Source organism: Oncorhynchus gorbuscha, linkage group LG15 (assembly GCF_021184085.1).
Source record: "Oncorhynchus gorbuscha isolate QuinsamMale2020 ecotype Even-year linkage group LG15, OgorEven_v1.0, whole genome shotgun sequence".
Taxonomy (NCBI): domain Eukaryota; kingdom Metazoa; phylum Chordata; class Actinopteri; order Salmoniformes; family Salmonidae; genus Oncorhynchus; species Oncorhynchus gorbuscha.
The window spans coordinates 30,543,112-30,564,960 of NC_060187.1; the positions used below are offsets into that span (position 1 = coordinate 30,543,112).

General features: G+C 40.0%; 2 protein-coding genes across 5 annotated transcripts in view; both read right to left on the minus strand.

Moving 5' to 3' along the window:
• Positions 1-16,268, minus strand: part of si:ch211-51h4.2 — a 113,880-nt gene extending 97,612 nt beyond the window's left edge. For 2 of the 3 annotated variants that reach the window (XM_046300756.1, XM_046300755.1), the window contains exons 1-6: positions 16,122-16,268; positions 14,765-14,806; positions 13,820-13,893; positions 13,107-13,175; positions 12,928-13,033; positions 580-715 (exon numbers count right to left, since the gene is read on the minus strand). In XM_046300756.1, the coding sequence (XP_046156712.1) occupies positions 580-715; positions 12,928-13,033; positions 13,107-13,175; positions 13,820-13,893; positions 14,765-14,806; positions 16,122-16,260 (566 nt within the window). In that variant the 5' untranslated portion in view covers positions 16,261-16,268. The remainder of the gene's footprint in view (positions 1-579; positions 716-12,927; positions 13,034-13,106; positions 13,176-13,819; positions 13,894-14,764; positions 14,807-16,121) is intronic. The other variant, XM_046300757.1, reaches the window with a different exon arrangement.
• An 897-nt stretch (positions 16,269-17,165) lies between these two features.
• LOC123996922 (inactive N-acetylated-alpha-linked acidic dipeptidase-like protein 2) overlaps positions 17,166-21,849 on the minus strand; it is a 294,216-nt gene continuing 289,532 nt past the window's right edge. For both annotated transcript variants that reach the window (XM_046300766.1, XM_046300765.1), the window contains one exon: positions 17,166-20,415. In XM_046300766.1, coding sequence (XP_046156722.1) covers positions 20,229-20,415 — 187 coding nt within the window. In that variant the 3' untranslated portion in view covers positions 17,166-20,228. The remainder of the gene's footprint in view (positions 20,416-21,849) is intronic.

Sequence of the window (21,849 nt, forward strand, 5' to 3'; positions counted from 1 at the left end):
CTAATTGACAATACGAATGGGCACTAGTTTGTACTACATAAACACTGTTAAGGCCAGGTAGAGGGAATGCAGCCATGAGTCTGTATTTCTGAGAAATTCCCTCTCTCACAAAGACAGTTGCTGGCCTTTTCTGCAGAGCCAACACATTTCTCAAGGTGTAAAACATGGGGCATAATGGATGGGAGGCTGCTGACACTAAAAGAGCTGGTGACAAATGTTGATAATTGAAACGATGGGTAGTAACATGCCAGGGGACATGGTTGATGTGGTACAGGGGAATAACTGAAGCCCCCTGACACCACTGTATCTGGGCTTTGGTATCATACATGTTGTTTGTTTAATTAGGAAGAATCTAAACAATTGGAGCATGTTATAATCTCTTCATGGATATCTGAAATGTGTTGAGTGATCCATTAGAATCTAATCTTAATCTAGTTTTGTAGAACACTTTTAAGTTTCATTTCCCTCCACTGATTAGGCCTTATTTATTTCCCTATGGTCCAAGTTGTTGTGTTATTCTGTCATTAGACTTCTTTAATATGGCAGCTAGCTGTAGTCGTCTGTATTAGTGTAACTTACAACTGGAAGAGTAGGATGAAGTTGAAGGCATGGCTCATAGGCTTGCTGAGGAAGAGGAGCCCCAACACATGGAGATTAGGCTGTAGCTTCTCCTCCAGAGTCTGTCTGGCCGCGTCCTGCTGCAGGAGGCCTGTGTCTGAAACAGAGACGACAGGTTTCAGAAATCAAACCTCCCTGGGAGACAATGCTGTATTTCTGGGAGAAACAGCGATTCCTGGTGACAGGTCCATTTTGGAGAATAAGCGTGAGGGATAAATGCAGTTGGGAACGGTGCGGCTCAGTCAGCCGCTGAGCACGTAATGGATGAGTGGTGCCATCCTTCAGCGCCGCCGAGGTCCGCAACACATCCCTCTCCATTGCCTCGCCATAGAAGACACACACTTTGATTCTGGGAGTACCTTCTCACTCCACTTTTATGTGGTAAATAATGAATCAGCAGAGAGATGAATGGGAGAGATAGAGAGAATGCAGCGAGAATGCAGTGAGATGAATACGGACAGATCAAAAAAGGAGGTGGTGAGGAGGAGGAGGTATATCAGATCACTGACAATAAGTCATAGCCTGATAATCCTTCTAGCAGCCTAACGGAATAGCAGATATGACAAAGCACATTGAAGAGTTATAACCCTGAATATGAACATAATGCCCGCTTATTCAAAATGTTTAGAAAGGCAAGGACTTCACCGTGCTGATAATGATAATGCTTTGGGCCTTAACAGTAAGACTACAATGGCAGAGAGAGGAAGTGTGAGAAAGAGATAAAATAATATAGTGCAATATAATAAACTCATATCGCAGACACTCCAAGTGGCTCTTTAGAAATAAGTGCGTTTCTCTCAACACAACACTTGAACAGATTCAGGCATCTGTTTCTGCATGCAGATAAAACAAGCACACGCATCACAAAGCAGTCTCTACATATGGTTTTACTACATCTGGGTGAATGAGACATGAATGGCCACGGAATACAACATATTGTCATTCCTAATGGCACACAAGTTTGGGGACTCGTCTATTAAAATTACAAATAGCTCTCAAAATCAGTTGTGTCAGTCAGCCAGCAATCTCTATAATAAGTCTTTGGCAGCAGAATCAGATTCAATTTTGCACTGCGATAAGAATACTGTACCTCTAATGTAAGAATGAGAGGGGAATAAACTGCAGCAGCTAGAAGGCAATATCAGTCATTTCGCAGAAGAACCCATATGCTATCCAACAGGACAGCCAAGTCATAAATATGAAGAGATGCAAGATCCCCCACACCTGTCACCCAACTATCCCCAGCTTTGAGGGAAGAGTGAAAGGAACACAAACATAATATTTATCTGTTACCAGCATTTAATGAGTGCTGAATGCAGTATGGTGATAATGAGTTTGCATAAGCCGAGACATAACAGCCATTGTGGTCAGAGGGTTTTCCTCCTATTGGACAACAATTCAATGACTAATCTTCAAGTAATATTACAGTATACTCCAAAGGCAAAACACAGCAGGATACAGAATTAGCTATTGATTTATTTTACACCTAGAGTGTCATATAACTGTGTTTTAAATGACAGTTATGATATTAGGGGCCAACTATACGAAGAACTTTGGGAAATATCAGAGGAAGGTTTCTGGTCTCCCAGTGCTATGATTCTTTGAAAGGATAAAGAGCATAATCTAATCCACCAGAAAAGACTAAACAAATATTAAAACAAATATTATGGTTAAACTCAAGTATACTAATTGATTAAAAAAACTATTTTTGGATAAAAAAATTCAAAAGGTATAATGCAAATTATATCATAACTAGGACTGGTGGATTTATGTCAAACATGAAGCTAACAAAAATATATTGAAATGTCAGCTCTACTCAAAATTCCAACCAAATAATTGCAGCATTACCGAAAAAATGGAAGAGACAGGTTGAAGGGAGAGATAGTAAGGAACTTGTCTGTCGGCCCTGCATTAATGACCCAAATTGGCTAAATAAAATTGTGATAAATGAAAAAGTATACCAGTTTAATTTAAGAACCAATAAATGTACAGCTGTGCCATTTACAGTGGGGCAAAAAGTATTTAGTCAGCCACCAATTGTGAAAGTTTTCCCACTTAAAAAGATGAGAGAGGCCTGTAATTTTCATCATAGGTACACTTCAACTAATCCAGAATATCACATTGTAGGATTTTTTATGAATTTATTTGCAAATTATGGTGGAAAATAAGTATTTGGTCAATAACAAAAGTTTATCTCAATACTTTGTTATATACCCTTTGTTGGCAATGACAGAGGTCAAACATTTTCTGTAAGTCTTCACAAGGTTTGCACACACTGTTGCTGGTATTTTGGCCCATTCCTCCATGCAGATCTCCTCTAGAGCAGTGATGTTTTGGGGCTGTTGCTGGGCAACACAGACTTTCAACTCCCTCCAAAGATTTTCTATGGGGTTGAGATCTGGAGACTGGCTAGGCCACTCCAGGACCTTGAAATGCTTCTTACGAAGCCACTCCTTTGTTGCCCGGGCGGTGTGATTGGGATCATTGTCATGCTGAAAGACCCAGCCACGTTTCATCTTCAATGCCCTTGCTGATGGAAGGAGGTTTTCACTCAAAATCTCACGATACATGGCCCCATTCATTCTTTCCTTTACACGGATCAGTCGTCCTGGTCCCTTTGCAGAAAAACAGCCCCAAAGCATGATGTTTCCACCCACATGCTTCACAGTAGGTATGGTGTTCTTTGGATGCAACTCAGCATTCTTTGTCCTCCAAACACGACGAGTTAAGTTTTTACCAAAAAGTAATATTTTGGTTTCATCTGACCATATGACATTCTCCCAATCTTCTTCTGGATCATCCAAATGCTCTCTAGCAAACGTCAGATGGGCCTGGACATGTACTGGCTTAAGCAGGGGGACACGTCTGGCACTGCAGGATTTGAGTCCCTGGCGGCGTAGTGTGTTACTGATGGTAGGCTTTGTTACTTTGGTCCCAGCTCTCTGCAGGTCATTCACTAGGTTCTCCCGTTTGGTTCGGGGATTTTTGCTCACCGTTCTAGTGATCATTTTGACGCCACGGGGTGAGATCTTGCGTGGAGCCCTAGATCGAGGGAGATTATCAGTGGTCTTGTATGTCTTCCATTTCCTAATAATTTCTCCCACAGTTGATTTCTTCAAACCAAGCTGCTTACCTATTGCAGATTCAGTCTTCCCAGCCTGGTGCAGGTCTACAATTTTGTTTCTGGTGTCCTTTGACAGCTCTTTGGTCTTGGCCATAGTGGAGTGTGACTGTTTGAGGTTGTGGACAGGTCTTTTATACTGATAACAAGTTCAAACAGATACCATTAATACAGGTAACGAGTGGAGGACAGAGGAGCCTCTTAAAGAAGAAGTTACAGGTCTGTGAGAGCCAGAAATCTTGCTTGTTTGTAGGTGACCAAATACTTATTTTCCACCATAATTTGCAAATTAATTAATTAAAAATCCTACAATGTGATTTTCTGGATTTTTATTCTCATTTTGTCTGTCATAGTTGAAGTGTACCTATGATGAAAATTACAGGCCTCTCTCATCTTTTTAAGTGGGAGAACTTGCACAATTGGTGGCTGACTAAATACTTTTTTGCCCCACTGTAGATTACAAAATAGTTGGGAAGACATTTTCTGGATTCAAACCTTTTTCAATTTATATGATTATACAAAATTCTTGCAACCAATAGAATGTTATTTATAGTAACAGTCAAAAGTTTGGACACACCTCATTCCAGGTTTTTTCTTTCTTTAAAAAAAATATATTTTCTACATTGTAGAATAATTGTGAAGACATCAAAACTATGAAATAACACATATGGAATCATCTAGTAACCAAAAAAGTGTTAAACAATTCAAAATATATTTTACATTTGAGATTCTTCAATGTAGCCACCCTTTGCCTTGATGAGGTACTCATTTTTTGCAGCAATTCAACCATGAAGGCCTGAGTCACACAGTCTCCTCTGAACAGTTGATGTTGAAATGTGTCTGTTACTTGAACTCTGTGAAGCATTTATTTGGGCTCCAATCTGAGGTGCAAATAGTTGCCGATTTATGAGGCTGGTAACTCTAATGAACCTATCTTCTGCAGCAGAGGTAACTCTGGGTCTTCCTTTCCTGTGGCGGTCCTCATGAGAGCCAGTTTCTGTCACACCCTGATCTTTGTCACCTGTCTTTGTGATTGTCTCCACCCTCTTCCAGGTGTTGCCCATCTTCCCCATTATCCCCTGTGTATTTCTACCTGTGTTTTCTGTTTGCCTTTTGCCAGTTCGTTTTGTTCGTAGAACCTACCAGCGTTTTCTTTCCCTGCTCCTGTTTTCCAGTTTCCCGGTTCTGACCGTTCTGCCTGCCCTGACCCTGAACCTGCCTGTCGTCCTGTACCTTTGCCCCACTACTCTGGATTACCCACCTCTGCCTGACCTAACCCTGAGTCCACCTACTGTTCCAGTACCTTACACCCTCTCTGGATTATTGACCCCTGCCTCCCTTGACCTATCATTTGCCTGCCCTTGTTTAAAGAACAAACTTTTGTTTCTTCAACACTGTCTGAACCTGGGTCATACCTTCAAATAGAATAGTTTCATCATAACGCTTGATGGTTTTGCGACTGCACTTGAAGAAACGTTCATAGTTCTTGAAACTTTCCACATTGACTGACCTTCATGTCTTAAAGTAATGATGGACTGTCGTTTCTCTTTGCTTATTTGAGCTGTTCTTGCCATAAAATGGACTTGGTCTTTTACCAAATAGGGCTATTTTCTGTATACCACCCCTACCTTGTCACATCACAACTGATTGGCTTAAATGCAATAAGGAAAGAAGTTCCACAAATTAACTTTTAACAATGCATTCCATGTGACTACCTCAAAAGCTGGTTGAGAGAATGCAAAGAGTGTGCAAAGCTGTTATCAAGGCAAAGGGTGGCTACTTTGTTTAACAGTTTTTTGGTTACTACATTATTCCATATGTGTTACTTCATAGTTGTGATGTCTTCACTATTATTCTACAATGTAGAAAATTGTCAACAAAAAAGAAATCAAGAAAAAAGCTGGAATGAGTAGGTTTGTCCAAACTTTTGACTGGTACTGTTTTTACAAAAATGTTTATGGGGGATTGGAAATTATTCAGACAATTACATTGATGGAAGTCACAATCTATCTTCAATATTGAAGCGCTGATCTACCCCCTAAAAAAAGAGCATAATCTAACCAACAATAAAGACTTTGTAAATAATTCACCAGGCCAAACATCAAAACTGAGTAAGTACACTGATGAAATAAACAACAACAAACTTGTAATGATTTTGAAGCTCAATAACATAACTGATCCCCCTTTCTCTATCAATGAAATCCAGAGATCTGTTATACCTTCTCTATAACATAGCCCGAATAAGATGTGTTATAACTTCTCTTTAACATAGCCCGAATAAGATGTGTTATAACTTCTCTATAACATAGCCCGAATAAGATGATAATTGCAAATAAGATTTTGAACCTTTTCAGAATTTTGCATTTGTTTTGATGTTTATCATAGCGAATAAATGTTATAACTTCTCTATGATGCCCGAATAAGATGGGATATCTGTTATAACTTCTCTATAACATGGCCCGGCCCGCATGAGATAATTGCTAGCTTTTGAACCTTTTCAGTTTTGCATTTGTTTTGATGTTTATCATGCAATGTCCCCGTGATGAATGGGATATCTGTATTGTGCTTATTGGAATCCATTCTAAACCAGACAATATGTAACAGATAGCAGCTGCACATTTTTTTGCCCATAGAAATCTATCTTTTTAATAGCTCTCTTATTAAATCCTAACAAGCTAACCTGTATACCAGGACCATGAGCGCGTAATTGAATCATGGAATATCAGGCCATTGCAAAAGCTATCAGATGACACTGTCAACCGGGCATATAAATTAAAGCAGCATCTTGCCAAAGGAAATACTGCTCTGGTCACATATGTGACAGTAATAAAGCAATTATTTAGCATTAGAGTTTTATTAAAAACTATATTAACAGGGATGTGTGATCAATTTCAAGCATTTTATGACCATAATGGCACGGCTAGCATGAAAGGCACCTTGGTCATGTGATATGATAGAAAGATTGCTCCACTTACCAGCACAATGAATAAGGTCAAATAACAAAAGGTAGAGAAAAAGGAAGCTAAAATGCAATGATTATCCTTGTTGAGTGTAAAATATAATTGATTTTGACCAAGATAATTGACATTGCCAAGATCATAAAATAGTTTGATTGACAAACACATTTAGAGACTCATCATAAAATCCCTTGAGAGGAGTGATCTACAATATTAGTACTTGACTCCTTTTTATTGATTTATTTCACCTTTATTTAACCAGGTAGGCAAGTTGAGAACAAGTTCTCATTTACAATTGCGACCTGGCCTTTGAGTTTAGATCATTACAGATACAGGCGCCATTACTATGAAAAAGAGGTGCATCAGTGGATATGTTTCCCTGGTGTAGTCAGGGACAGATGAGGCCACCTCCCTCACCCTGGAAAGCAGCAGGGATTCTGAAAAGCTTTCATAAACAAGCCTCAAGTTCCACACACTTTTTTCTGACAGGGCAGCCACTTTCCATCCCTCCATTCATCTTCATTAGCTGACTATTCCCTCCATCTCTTGTCCAAAATACTTAATGTTTGCCTCCATGGGGCCCCGGCCTACCCTGATTAGTTAGCGCTGATGCTGTTGGATTCCTGCCTGCGTCTTAATCCCCTCTGCTGATGTTCCTTGCTGCATTTCACACCAAAAACAATACAGCCACCATCTGTTTCAGGGACCCAGGCATTTCATGTGGTACACACTCCTCACTAAATAATGACAAAAAGCACACAAACAAATATATTCTCTATTAATTAGGGAACCAGTTTCATTTAACACTATTAGACTGATTGTTAAAGGGAGAATCTCAGCTAACATCTGGGATCAGAGAAAACTGCTATCCTACTAGGTAGGTTAATGATGACGCAGGTCAGGATATTCCTCCACTTGCAGAATACTGTTTATGAAAATGTCATTTTCACTAATGTTATTTGGGCCTCACAGCAGAAATGCAATCTCAAAGGAGAGTATCAAACAATCTGGATCCGCACCAATTTCCAACAGCTGGGCACAATTAACAAGCATTATGTGATGGTGAGGTCCGGAAACCCCTGGAGATAAGCCCATGACTGACAAAGCAGAATGCAATGCAGCACTACATGTGGACAAATCAACTCCTTTATCTAACTGTGGATGGTTCCTGGATGTTCAGACTGAGCACAACAAAATGGTCAAACATGTTACATCAGTGCCTTCATAAAGTATTCAGAACCCTTTACTTTTTCAACCTTTTGTGATGTTACAAAGTGGGCAGGGTTGGGTAGTAAAGGATTACAAAGAAACAGTAACTGTAATCCATTATGTTACCAGGAAAAATATTACTTTTAAATGATTACTTTTAAATTCAGAAAGGAGGTTCAGAAAGGAGACACTTCTCTGTTTTCCCTATGACATTAAAATCAGCATTGAAAAAAGGTGCAAGTTTAAGTTTGTTCAACCTGAGCGAGTCTAAACACAAGTCAGAGACCACTATGATGACACTCCAAATGGGTTTAATGGATCGCGGGAAAAGAGCATGAATAGGCTTTTGTAGGCTACAGTCCAAGCTATGTCTTCCATTGGAGTGACTGCTGCCAGCATCCAAAGATTATGCAACTTGAATAAACGCTTGGAGGTAAGGATGACAGCAGTGGTGTAGTCTACGACGAGATGATATCAGTAATTATTGATATCCACATAGAGCATTGATGTGAATAACACTGCTGCTCTCTCATATAGCTATTTTCACCTTACGGATTGTGGTTGTTGTGGATGGCTGTTCACAAATCTAAACGTGTATTTGAACCCAAAATTGGTTGAATTCAAGAAGTTTAAGCTGCCTATCAATCAATGTTTGTGGAACCAGTGGACAGCCAGTGAAAAATGTGCTCATGCAACAGCTGAAGCAAAAGTGGGCATTCATTGCTCAATCTAATTCATGCTGATAAATATTTTTTATCCATAGGCCTCATGAATACCTGTTCAAACTCGCACACTTTTGATAGACTTAAAGGGGCAATCTGTAGTTGCTACATCCATTTTTGGACTTATAAATTATATATACATACAGTGCCAGTCAAAGGTTAGGATACACCTACTCATTCAATGTTTTTTCTTGATTTTTACTATTTTCTACATTGTAGAATAACAGTGAGGACATCAAAACGATGAAATAACACATATGGAATAATATAGTAACATTACATTACATTACATTTAAGTCATTTAGCAGACGCTCTTATCCAGAGCGACTTACAAATTGGTGCATTCACCTTATGACATCCAGTGGAACAACCACTTTACAATAGTGCATCTAAATATTTTAGGGGGGGTGAGAAGGATTACTTTATCCTATCCTAGGTATTCCTTAAAGAGGTGGGGTTTCAGGTGTCTCCGGAAGGTGGTGATTGACTCCGCTGTCCTGGCGTCGTGAGGGAGTTTGTTCCACCATTGGGGAGCCAGAGCAGCGAACAGTTTTGACTGAGCTGAGCGGGAACTGTACTTCCTCAGTGGTAGGGAGGCGAACGCAGTGCCCTTATTTGGGTGTAGGGGCCTGATCAGAGCCTGGAGGTACTGAGGTGCCGTTCCCCTCACAGCTCCGTAGGCAAGCTTAGCGGATGCGAGCTTCAACTGGAAGCCAGTGGAGAGAGCGGAGGAGCGGGGTGACGTGAGAGAACTTGGGAAGGTTGAACACTAGACGGGCTGCGGCGTTCTGGATGAGTTGTAGGGGTTTAATGGCACAGGCAGGGAGCCCAGCCAACAGCGAGTTGCAGTAATCCAGACGGGAGATGACAAGTGCCTGGATTAGGACCTGCGCCGCTTCCTGTGTGAGGCAGGGTCGTACTCTGCGGATGTTGTAGAGCATGAACCTACAGGAACGGGCCACCGCCTTGATATTAGTTGAGAACGACAGTTTGTTGTCCAGGATCACGCCAAGGTTCTTAGCGCTCTGGGAGGAGGACACAATGGAGTTGTCAACCGTGATGGCGAGATCATGGACGGGCAGTCCTTCGAAGTTCAGCTTGAGGTGGTGATCCGTCATCCACACTGATATGTCTGCCAGACATGCAGAGATGCGATTCGCCACCTGGTCATCAGAAGAGATTAATTGTGTGTCGTCTGCATAGCAATGATAGGAGAGACCATGTGAGGTTATGACAGAGCCAAGTGACTTGGTGTATAGCGAGAATAGGAGAGGGCCTAGAACAGAGCCCTGGGGGACACCAGTGGTGAGCGCGTGGTGAGGAGACAGATTCTCGCCACGCCACCTGGTAGGAGCGACCTGTCAGGTAGGACGCAATCAAGCGTGGGCCGCGCCAGAGATGCCCAACTCGGAGAGGGTGGAGAGGAGGATCTGATGGTTCACAGTATCGAAGGCAGCCGATAGGTCTAGAAGGATGAGAGCAGAGGAGAGAGAGTTAGCTTTAGCGGTGCGGAGCGCCTCCGTGATACAGAGAAGAGCAGTCTCAGTTGAATGACTAGTCTTGAAACCTGACTGATTTGGATCAAGAAGGTCATTCTGAGAGAGATAGCGGGAGAGCTGACCAAGGGACGGCACGTTCAAGAGTTTTGGAGAGAAAAGAAAGAAGGGATACTGGTCTGTAGTTGTTGACATCGGAGGGATCGAGTGTAGGTTTTTTCAGAAGGGGTGCAACTCTCGCTCTCTTGAAGACGGAAGGGACGTAGCCAGCGGTCAGGGATAAGTTGATGAGCGAGGTGAGGTAAGGGGAGAAGGTCTCCGGAAATGGTCTGGAGAAAGAGAGGAGGGGATAGGGTCGAGCGGGCAGGTTGTTGGGCGGCCGGCCGTCAAAAGCGAGATTTCATCTGGAGAGAGAGGGAGAAAGAGGTCAGAGCACAGGGTAGGGCAGTGTGAGCAGAACCAGCGGTGTTGTTTGACTTAGCAAACGAGGATCGGATGTCGTCGATCTTCTTTTCAAAATGGTTGACGAAGTCATCTGCAGAGAGGAGGAGGGGGGGGGAGGGGGAGGAGGATTCAGGAGGTAACCAAAAAAGTGTTAAACAAATCAAAATATATTTTACATTTGAGATTCTTCGAAGTAGCCACCCATTGCCTTGATGACAGCTTTGCACACTCTTGGCATTCTCTCAACCAGCTTCATAAGGCAGTCACTTGGAATGCATTTCAAGTAACAGGTGTGCCTTGTTAAAAGTTCATTTGTGGAATTTCTTTCCTTCTTAATGTGTTTGAGTCATCAGTTGTTTCGTGACAAGGTAGGGGGTATACAGAAGATAGCCCTATTTGGTAAAAGACCAAGTCCATTTTATGTCAAGAACAGCTCAAATGAGCAAAGAGAAACGACAGCCCATCATTACTTTAAGACATGAAGGTCAGTCAAGTGCAGTCGCAAAAACCATCAAGCGCTATGATGAAACTGGCTCTCATGAGGACCGCCAGAGGAAAGGAAGACCCAGAGTTACCTCTGCTGCAGAGCATAAGTTCAAATAATTGCTTCAAGGAGTTCAAGTAACAGACACATCTCAACATCAACTGTTCAGAGGAGACTGCGCGAATCAGGCCACGGTCGAATTGCTGCAAAGAAACTACTACTAAAGGACACCAATGAGAAGAAGAGACTTGCTTGGGCAAAGAAACACGAGCAATGGACATTAGACCGGGGGAAATCTATCCTTTTGTTCTGATGAGTCCAAATTTGAGATTCCAACTGCCGTGTCTTTGTGAGACACAGAGTAGGTGAACGGATGACCGACGCATGTCTGGTTCCCACGGTGATGCATGGAGAAGGAAGTGTGATGGTGCTTTGCTGGTGACACGGTCAGTGATTTACTTAGAATTCAAGGCACACATAACCAGCATGGCTACCACAGCATTCTGCAGCGATACGCCATCCCATCTGGTTTGCTCTTAGTGGGACTATCATTTGTTTTTCAACAGGACAATGACCCAACACACCTCCAGGCTGTGTAAGGGCTATTTGACCAAGAAGGAGAGTGATGGAGTGCTGCATCAGATGACCTGGCCTCCACAATCACCCGACATTACCCTAATTGAGATGGTTTGGTATGAGTTGGACTGCAGAGTGAAGGAAATGCAGCCAATGAGTGCTCAGCATATTTGGGAACTCCTTCTAGACTGTTGGAAAAGCATTCCAGGTGAAGCTGGTTGATAGTAGCCAAGAATGTGCAAAGCTGTCATCAAGGCAAAGGGTGACTACTTTGATGAATCTCAAATATAAAATATATATAACACTTGATGTCTACACTATTATTCTACAATGTTGAAAACTGTAGAAATAAAGAAAAGCCCTGGAATGAGTGGTGTTTATAAACGTATGACTGGTACTGTATATGAAGATAAAAACACTGTCACGCCTTGGTCTTAGTATTTTGTGTTTTCTTTCTTTATTTGGTCAGGCCAGGGTGTGACATGGGTTATTGTGGTGTGTTTTTTGTCTTGGGGTTTTGTGGGGTGACTAATTAGTCTATGGCTGCCTGAGGCCGTTCTCAATCAGAGTCAGGTGATTTATCGTTGTCTCTGATTGGGAACCATATTTAGGCAGCCATAGTGTTTTTGTGGGTGATTGTTCCTGTCTCTGTGTTAGTTGTCACCAGACAGGCTGTATAGGTTTTCACGTTCCGTTTGTTGTTTTGTATATATATAGTTATTTCATGTATCGTCTATTCTTTATTAAAGAACATGAGTAACCACCACGCTGCATTTTGGTCCGCTTCTCCTTCAACAGACGAACGCCGTTACAAACACTAATATATCTTGATTACATAAGTATTCAACCCCATGAGTCAATACATGTTAAAATCAACTTTGGCAGTGATTACAGCTGCAAATCTTTCTGGGTAAGTCTCTAAGATCTTTACATACCTGGACTGTACAATATTTGTATTTTGTACAATTCTTCAAGCTCTGTCAAGTGGGTTGTTGATCATTGCTAGACAAATATTTTCAGGTCTGGCCATGTATTTTATTTTTTATTTATTTACTCATGAACTTATTCTGGCTTGCCATAACAAATGGGTTGAATATTTAATGACTAAAGACATTTTAGCTTTAATTTTCCACCTTGACAGTATGAGGTATTGTGTGTAGGCCATTGACACAACATCTCCATTGAATCCATTTTAAATTCAGGCTGTAAAACAACAAAATGTGGAAAAAGTCAAGAGGTGTGAATACTTTCTGAAGGCACTCTATCTGTACTGTTTGGGTGACCATTTGCAATGGTTTACCTGCTTCTTCCCCATCCTCCACCTCCTCTTCCTCCTCCTCTGTATTAGTGAGAACAGGCTCCTCCAATCCAACGTCTTGCATTAGAATTCGCTCTGTCTCTGTAGTCTGAAAAAACAAGGGTTTAATATCCTTTAGTTTTAAAAAATGACAATAAAACAGTGTTTGATATAGACTTTACCTTCAATGACTCAATCTGGACAACTTGGCATCGCTGGAGCAGGTCAACAAAGAGGTATATGAGGAGAGCCTGACAAGAAAAATGAAGGGAACTACTTGTGAATTCTAGGAAAGTGCATCCTCCTCACAACAAATAAACCATTATCCACTCTCCCAATGCCCTTAAAACCCACAATAACATCCACTGCTAGGCCAACAAATGGTCTCGGTTGATAGCATTTTATCTGACCTGAGAATAGGTTTTATACCTACTTGAGCAATGTACAAAATAAATATCATGACACAACATCAGCACAACAATATATCACAACATATGAACACATCCTGAAATTGAGCATCCAATTGAATGAACGTTTGTAATCAAAATAAAATAACTGTCCTACCATGTGACACACCATTTTTTTTGTATTATTGTAGGTCACATGGTACTCTAGGACAGTCAGTTAAGAACAAACTCTTATTTACAATGACGGCCTACCCCAGCCAAACCCGGACGATGCGGGGCCAATTGTGCGCCGCACTATGGGACTCCCAATCACAGCCGGATGTGATGCAGCCTGGATTTGAACCAGGGACTGTAGTGATGCCTCTTGCACTGAGATGCAGTCCCTTAGACCACTGCACCACTCGGGAGCACTCATATAGTACAATGGTGCTAAGCTTACACAGTACTTACATGGCCATTATATTCCAGTTAAACAACATCAAACTCACCTGCACAAAGAAACCAATTATAAAGGAGACCAGGAAAGGCACGAGTCCTGCATGTGCTATTGTGACAGGAAGTCCTGCAATATAATGTACATAATTTCAGTTATAAAAGTACATAGTTACAAAAGTAATCATGAACAGTCTATAATTTATCACTGAAATCATCATTTTTTAATTTAGATATATCAAATTCAGTGGAGGCTGCTGAGGGGAGGATGGCTCATAATAATGGCTGGAACAGAGTTAATGGAATGGTATCAAACACATGGAAACCATCTGTTGGATGTATTCGATACCATTCCACTGATACCTCCCCAATTAAGGTGCCGCCAACCTCCTGTGATAAAATTTGATTTGAATATGATTTTATATATTTGATAGCCTACAGGTCATAAACCGCTGTATGAATAATTTAGCAAAAGACAATACGTTCTGTTCATAAATAGAATATGACTCTTGGACAACCAATGACTGTATATATGGATGGACAAAGCCTTCGATCATCATTCATTCCTATGTGAGAACTCAATAGCCAAATGAAGTCAGTTAAGATGGCATCTCATGGAGACATAATATGCATAGTTTGAGCTACTCCCGGAAGTGACGTTGCAGGCTAGCTCAGTTGTGCCCCCTCTCAATGAGTAACTCAAATTGAAGACCACCCGGGGTACTGCAGGCTCACATTAATTATCCTACCTTCTTCTGTGTGTGATTTTCAAATAATTAGTTCGACATACATCTGGTGATTTAAAAGCAATTATTGGTACCATTATTCTCTAATAAACATTTTTTTATTTACACGAAGATTGATCACGAAATTTGACATTTTTCCATTCACTATAATTGGGATCCTGTTTTCTGCTAACAATACCTGCAGTACCACGGTCTGCCTTGAACATCCATGGCAACAATTACTGAGGCAGACGTTCCACCCTGAGTACAACTCACCTAAGATTCCAGTTCCCAGTATCGTTGCAATTGACATAAAATCTAGAAAAATGTGAGACAGAGAAGTTACACACGAATCCTAACTTGAGATAGCCTATATGTTCATAACTCTTCATGCAAACCTGCCATTGACATCAATACATGATTTACATGAATGTTTCATTCGTATTTAGAGTATTTGTCCAAACTCCTTTCATATTTACTTTAACAATAGGTGGGATTGACCCAACATGACAAACTATCATGTCCAATAAGGCAAGGGGCAAAACTACAAATTGTCTACCCTAGTGTCTTGTAAATAAACAAGCAGTTATAGACAGTTATAGACTATCTATTGACATGGTGCACAAGGTTGTTCATAAATATTTCAGATCTAAATAAAAAAGGTATATTCATTACATCTAGCAGCACCTGCTGGTGCATCCTGCCCTGGGCTATTCAATCCCCAGATGGGCATGTGCAAACCTCAGGTTAGAAACTCATAACAGACGAGTTACAGAAATGCTTGCAGAACTTATTGTTGCAATAAATAAATAAAACTTACAAATGGATGGATATACAACATACATTTTCATGTTCGAAAAAAATCCATTCAACACTTGTGTAAATTATTTTGGGTCGTTCTTGGCCTGACATCCTTTTCATCAATCTGTTATTACTTTTTCATCATCATCATCACATCCTGCTTAATATTCTCACATCTACAATTTGGATTCACACATATGGTCGTTTATAACTACAAATGAGGTGTTATCAGTCTTTTTATGTCCTTTTACTTTCAGCTGTTGTAAGTGCGACTTAAAAATGACACTCCCTGAAAGACAAGAAGCTTGAATACAATAAGAGCTGCATTTCCAAACCGACCATAATGGAGGTTTAATGACAATGACATAAGCTGCATTGGAATGATCTAATCTCAGTCAGTGTGTAAAATTGTGTTTCATATGTGTTTAATATTAATCTCTAAGGTTTTAGCTACAGTGACTGTAAAAATAAAAAACCTATGAGCTTTATGAATCGCTTTTGTTATGGTCTGTCTAGGCTAGCCAACGCATGATGAGGAGCCACGAAAACGTACTGAAATGGCCAGGAACAAGCTCTAGTGCGCATCAGCATCCAGTAGGGTTGTGCAGTGGCATGTTTTCACAGACCAGCAGTATGTTTTTAGCGAGTGCTTTCCTACATTTACCACAACCTATTTGACTGAGCGTACAAAGTGAAGTTTGAATTAGTGAAATGGACCAGGTGCATTCATGCTATTTAATTGTCTGTCGGCGTGGGGTGAAATTATCACGGAAAAACATCCTGTCGCGGTTTTCAACATCCATTCAAATGCTGCTTTTTTTCTGATACTCACAGCACTGCAGGTAAATTAATCTCAATTTCCAGGGTTTATCCTGGTTTTTCCGCGTAATTTTGATGGACATAGTCGTGACATGGCGCTCAGAAATGGGATATGGGCTTTGAAATATTTCTTCTGCGGCGGTCGCCATCATTTCGTCGTCGTCCTCCTAGCCGTACTAAATCCACTGCACCTGGGATCAGAGCAGTGGTAAAGCGCGTGCGCGGGGGATGTTTGCTACCAAGTGCATCCGTATGTAAATAGGACACCTTTTTGTGGTATAATTGAGACATGTTGATAAGGAATACGACATTACATTTACCAAGGCGGTCTAGTGGTGTATACACTGGGGGAAAATCCTAAAATTATAACATCAATTAGGTAGGCTATATAGTTTACCACTTCCAATACCATGGACAGCGACGCCATACCGGATAAGCTAATATTCGGTTAACACAGTGAAACTATGCTTGGGGGAAGTTTGAGACCATTTCGGTCGTCTCTGGAGATCTTTCATTGAATTATGCTGCAAATTGTCATAAAAACCTCAATTGGTTAATTCCGTTTTCATAAAATACATGAGCAGAAAGATAACGGATCATGAAGGTTACTTTTAAACCTCTCTTTTATTAGACTAGAGGAGTAATTTATAGCATATTTCATATAGAATATTTACAACATACTAAAAAACGTGTAATATCATACCAAGGGAGTTATCAATAGACGCGTTGGACTTTTACCAATACCAAACCATTCATTCCCAATAATTGAGGAATTGTATAGTGTTAACAAAAATATTTCACAACTGTGATGAATGAATTCAGTTAATAATGCATAACACTAAAACTGAAACTAAACTATTTCCATGTAGATGTCAACCATTCCATGTATTCCTTCATTGGATGAACAGATTTACAGCCTACATAATAATACAACTAAGCACTTCCTCAAACTGCCATTTTCCTATAACACCCTTGATGATGGCAGTAATTATTGGCTGTTATTTCCCCCGTCTTTAAAACTCTTTAACATATAAAAAACTGTAAAAGAACAACAAGATCATGCCAATGTAGCGTTTATTGCATATGATACCAATGACATGGGGATTCAAATCATGATAGTTCCTGCTTGACCAGCTATATTAAGAGAAATTTAGAGAAACAAATCCCAAAGGAATTTCAAGTGGCCAAAACCCCGATACCTATTACTTAAGAGACTAAAGACATGATCACAATTTACAACAATATAAGACTGGGTAAACTCACAATCAAGATGCTTAGTGCAAATACATGCAATATTCATGCAAGTCAATGCAGTATTTAATGTAACACATCATGCAACACATCTAACGTGTGTAATATTATATGATTGTACAAAGCATCACATAAATAACTGTACAATTGAAGACATTTGATATAGCCTATTTGAAGCTCATGGTCCAACTAAAAGCTACTATATTTGGAGGTACAGTAAGAGCATAACAATCTGCCATTTCATACTACATACTACAGTGAATGATGGAACTACTTCCATACTTACCATGCTTCCAGATAACTCATACCAAAGGCTTGTTGCTGTTACCTTATAAAAACCTTATTTTATGTAACAAAAAAACATTCACCTGTTCACCTGTTATAAAGGGCATTTTATATGCTACTATGCATGAACAATGTCAACTTCTTAATGATAAAATAAATTAATACAAATCCTGTAATAAAGTTATGTAATGGTCCTCCGAAGAAGTCCTCAGAAGATTATTAATTGACCAATTTGAAGGAATGAGACTGGCTTTATATAATTTCTTATTATTTTCATGCCACTAAAAATGTAGTAGGCCTACTGTTGTTGAATTAATCCTAAACTAATAGGGTTTTATACAGCACACACTTCATTTTTGGTATCGAAATCAAACAGATTCCTCTATTCAAGCAAAATAACAATGTACACATGTACTATTGACATCAGCCGAAGAACCTTTCTTAAAACATTCATGATTTTCAAATAAAGGCACGTACATCATTTAAAGCTTAGCTAATATTGTAGTCCCTGAATGAAGTGTTCCTAAATAGCCATTCCATTTCTTTTGAAAAGTTAAGTCAAGTACAATTTCTTTAACAAAATATCATTAAATCCTTATTATGAATTCCAGTGACCTTTATATCACAAATTTTAAAAAACGTTATCAAAAACACAATCACTAGTGCAAATGTCTTATAATGATGACAATAATGATGATGGACAAAGGATTACTAATTGTAATTGATTACTCCTATTGGCATAGGAGGCTTTTGGAGACAGTTCCACTACCTTCAAAATCAACATTTATCCTTGAGATGGACACAACAGCATTACATAACCCTGCAATTAAGAAAATATCACTTAAACCCTCAAAAAATAAGCAAAACAAATGACGTAAATTGCAATATGCAGGTTGTCATTTATTGGCATGATTGATGTCCTGGAGGCAGCTCTGAAGGGTAGTCACTAGCTGGCACAGCCACAATGAAATAAAATCTGATTTAAAACATAACCCTAACCACACTGCTAACCTTATGCCTAACCCTAGCCTTAAATTAAGACCAAAAAGTGATTTTAAAAAAACTATAATAATTTGTACGATATAATATAAACAATCTTGACTTTGCCTCAAGCCCTTGTAGTGGAAATCGCTCAGCGCTGCCTCAAAGACAAGATTCATCCCAATGAATGTCAACGCTCATGCAAAAATAACACATGAAGTCTACCATGAACAAAGCATAACAAATAAGTTAAGTCAAATAACAGCTACTGTAATACTACACATTTCTTCATCAGTCCATCCTTACTGTATGTACAAATAGGGAAAGTGTGGTTTGTTTTGTCGACAACCACACTACTCTTGTCCGTTGGTATTGCCATTGCTTCTATATCAAAGTATTGCAGAGACTTGCCTGTTTTTAATAACATTGATCATTGGAGGACTCCAAGTAATTCACAGTTATTAGAAAAATACGGATATCACATTTCACTTTGGGTACGAGACATTATCAAAGATGAATTATTATTTTTCAATACATCAAAGTAGAAGAACAAAAACCATCCAATCAAAGCACACATCTGGTAGAGAGCACTTTACTGTGCTGGTTATTGGATTCAATCATACGGTGCATGAGACACTGAAAAATAGAATCATACAAAATGCAGTTTTCAGGGACTTCAAATCAAATTTAAGCATCCTTAAAGCCAGCTTGGGTCTGCAGTCAAGACGGTAATGCATATGACTAGTATAAGAAGTAGCAGTTGAGCATGTCAACTGTCAAAACAGGCCATGTCACACCACTGTCACTGTTTACCTCACCAATCATGCCTCTGTAAATATAGCTAATTTCTCACACACTTACTATAATCCAAACATGTTCTCCTCTGCTCTGTCATAGATACACATTTGCCTTTTGCCTGTAGAAAATCACAAGGCACAATGAGAGCAGAACAGAGGGTTGTTGTGCTTCCAGCAGAACTAAGAGCATGGAATGGTGTCATACTGTATGTTTTGTTTGAATGTTTAGACAGAGGCAGAGATTGTTCAATAGGGCATCTGAGCATAAACACATCCAGCTGGCCTTATAGTGTTTATCCACTCGTGTAAAAACATGCTGTAGTCAGTGACGCATTACTCACTTCAAAATGCATGTTTATCTATCAAGCTCTGCGTGGTTGTGAATCGCTCTGTCTTGTAGATTTAGCTCACTCCTGTGTTCCAGTGTTTCTTCACGTTCTCAGTTTATACGTGCCTGCCTGTCTGGCGTTGTTCCAGACAGCCAGACAGACATGTATAAATGAGGCATTAGGACATCTTGGATAGCCCAGCACTTTCATTGACAGCCAGAAGGATCTAGAAGAAATCAACATTGCTTATTAAACATTTGGTAAACCTGAACACGGTAGGCGCTCAAGAAGAGTAGTGCAAGAAGGGGGTCCCGGTCTCTTCATATTACTTTAGTGTGATCTCTTTGTAAAAAAAAAAAGTGCCACACTTCATTGTGCAGAGTGAACTTAGGTATCTGAGGCACGTATGCAGATACCATTGGTCTAGGCAGTGCAGCCATACAGTGCCTCTAACCTTGGCTGATTGGATTCGTTGGGTCAATTTGTGTCATCTGGACTGTTTTCAAAGAGGTCAAGCCCACCGCGAATGAGTTTTTCAGCTGAATTGATGGCGTTTATTATCAGTGACAGAGACTTGTTTACAGCGTTGTGTTTTAGTGGATCCAGGGGGTACTTCAGTATGGACAACTGGGGGACCTTCCCATTCAGACTGTACAACAGGTTCCTGGATCACAGGGAAACAAACAGACCACGGGTAAGTATTCACATTCATTAACTGCTGATTTTCCTGTAAAAAAACCTCTTCATTAATAATACCTACTGTATAATTGCTTGACACTGTAAGAGATATTGTACATACAAAATGATCTTGTCACACCATGTTTTCTGTCAAATATAGGTTACACAATACTGTTGGAAACACAAAACCTTCCCTGTCTGTCTATCTGTTTCTCTTCTCTTTCACACACACTAACCCTAACCATCTGGACACAGTAGCAAGAATCAATCTAATTTAGAATCTCAAACATAAACAGCAGTCAGATACATTTCATGCTACAGGCCATGGTGTAGTCATTTGTAGGTAAAAAATTAGCAGCTTTTGGATCGTTCCTCTTCATGCTTCTGAATCGCACATTGATTTCTTTGGAAGCTGGCTGCACAGACCCTAAGCAGAATAAATAAGGCAATTCTTCATATGTAAACAGGTTAGCCTGCCATCATGACCTTCAGGCTTGAGTTTATACAGTGATTAAGCTCCTCTTTTCTGTGGATGAGAAACACTTTTTAACTTTCAGGTCCCTTTGAGGCTGACTGAGGAATAATTAGAGAACCATTTTGTGTTCCCCTAAAAGGTATGGTTGAGCTTCATTCATGTGAATAAATTAGACTACCCCCCAGGGCCTAGGATAGGCTGTTGATTGAAGAGTGAACTACTGCATAGGGTCTCATGCAGAACTTGATCCATCTCTCAAGGCCACTCATGCTGCAGGCCACTCATGCTGCAGTGCCAAGGACAAGCGAGTTCACTAAAGTTCATATAGTTTCTGAAATTTCAACATGATGTTGTAGTAATAAAAATGTGAACATCAATTGGTTCTCACTTTACATACATGCACCCACATACACATACATAATATGTTAGCCCTCAATACTATTTCTTGCCCTTGAGCAGGCGCTTACTTTTATACTGTAGGACAAAGCAGTTTTGAATTGTAAAGGCATTCTTGTTGTCAGAAAGGCTGCATGGTGAAATCCCTCCAAGTGTAAGGATATCTAATATTGATCTCAAGTCCCTTGTAACCCTGCATACTTTTTAAATGGAGAAAGAATTCTCCTGCAAAACAGAACAAACTAGGTTTAACTACACTAGTCTGTTCCCCCGGTGTCAGTCACAGAACATCAATTCCTTGCTGACAGCATGAAGACGTTTGTTTTAGCCACTCTCTCAAGCCTTACAGAGTGCTTTTTAATGCCATCCATCTCCTCTGTCTCAGCCTGGTCAAATAATTCACAGCTGTCTCCAATGCCTCACAGTGCTTTGGGCGATACCAGATTGACAGTACAGTATTGTATGTATCAGTATCCGTTTCCTAGTAATCATAATTTAATAATAAGTCAGTCTGAACCGTTATCAAATCTTTGATTGCATTTGACAGGA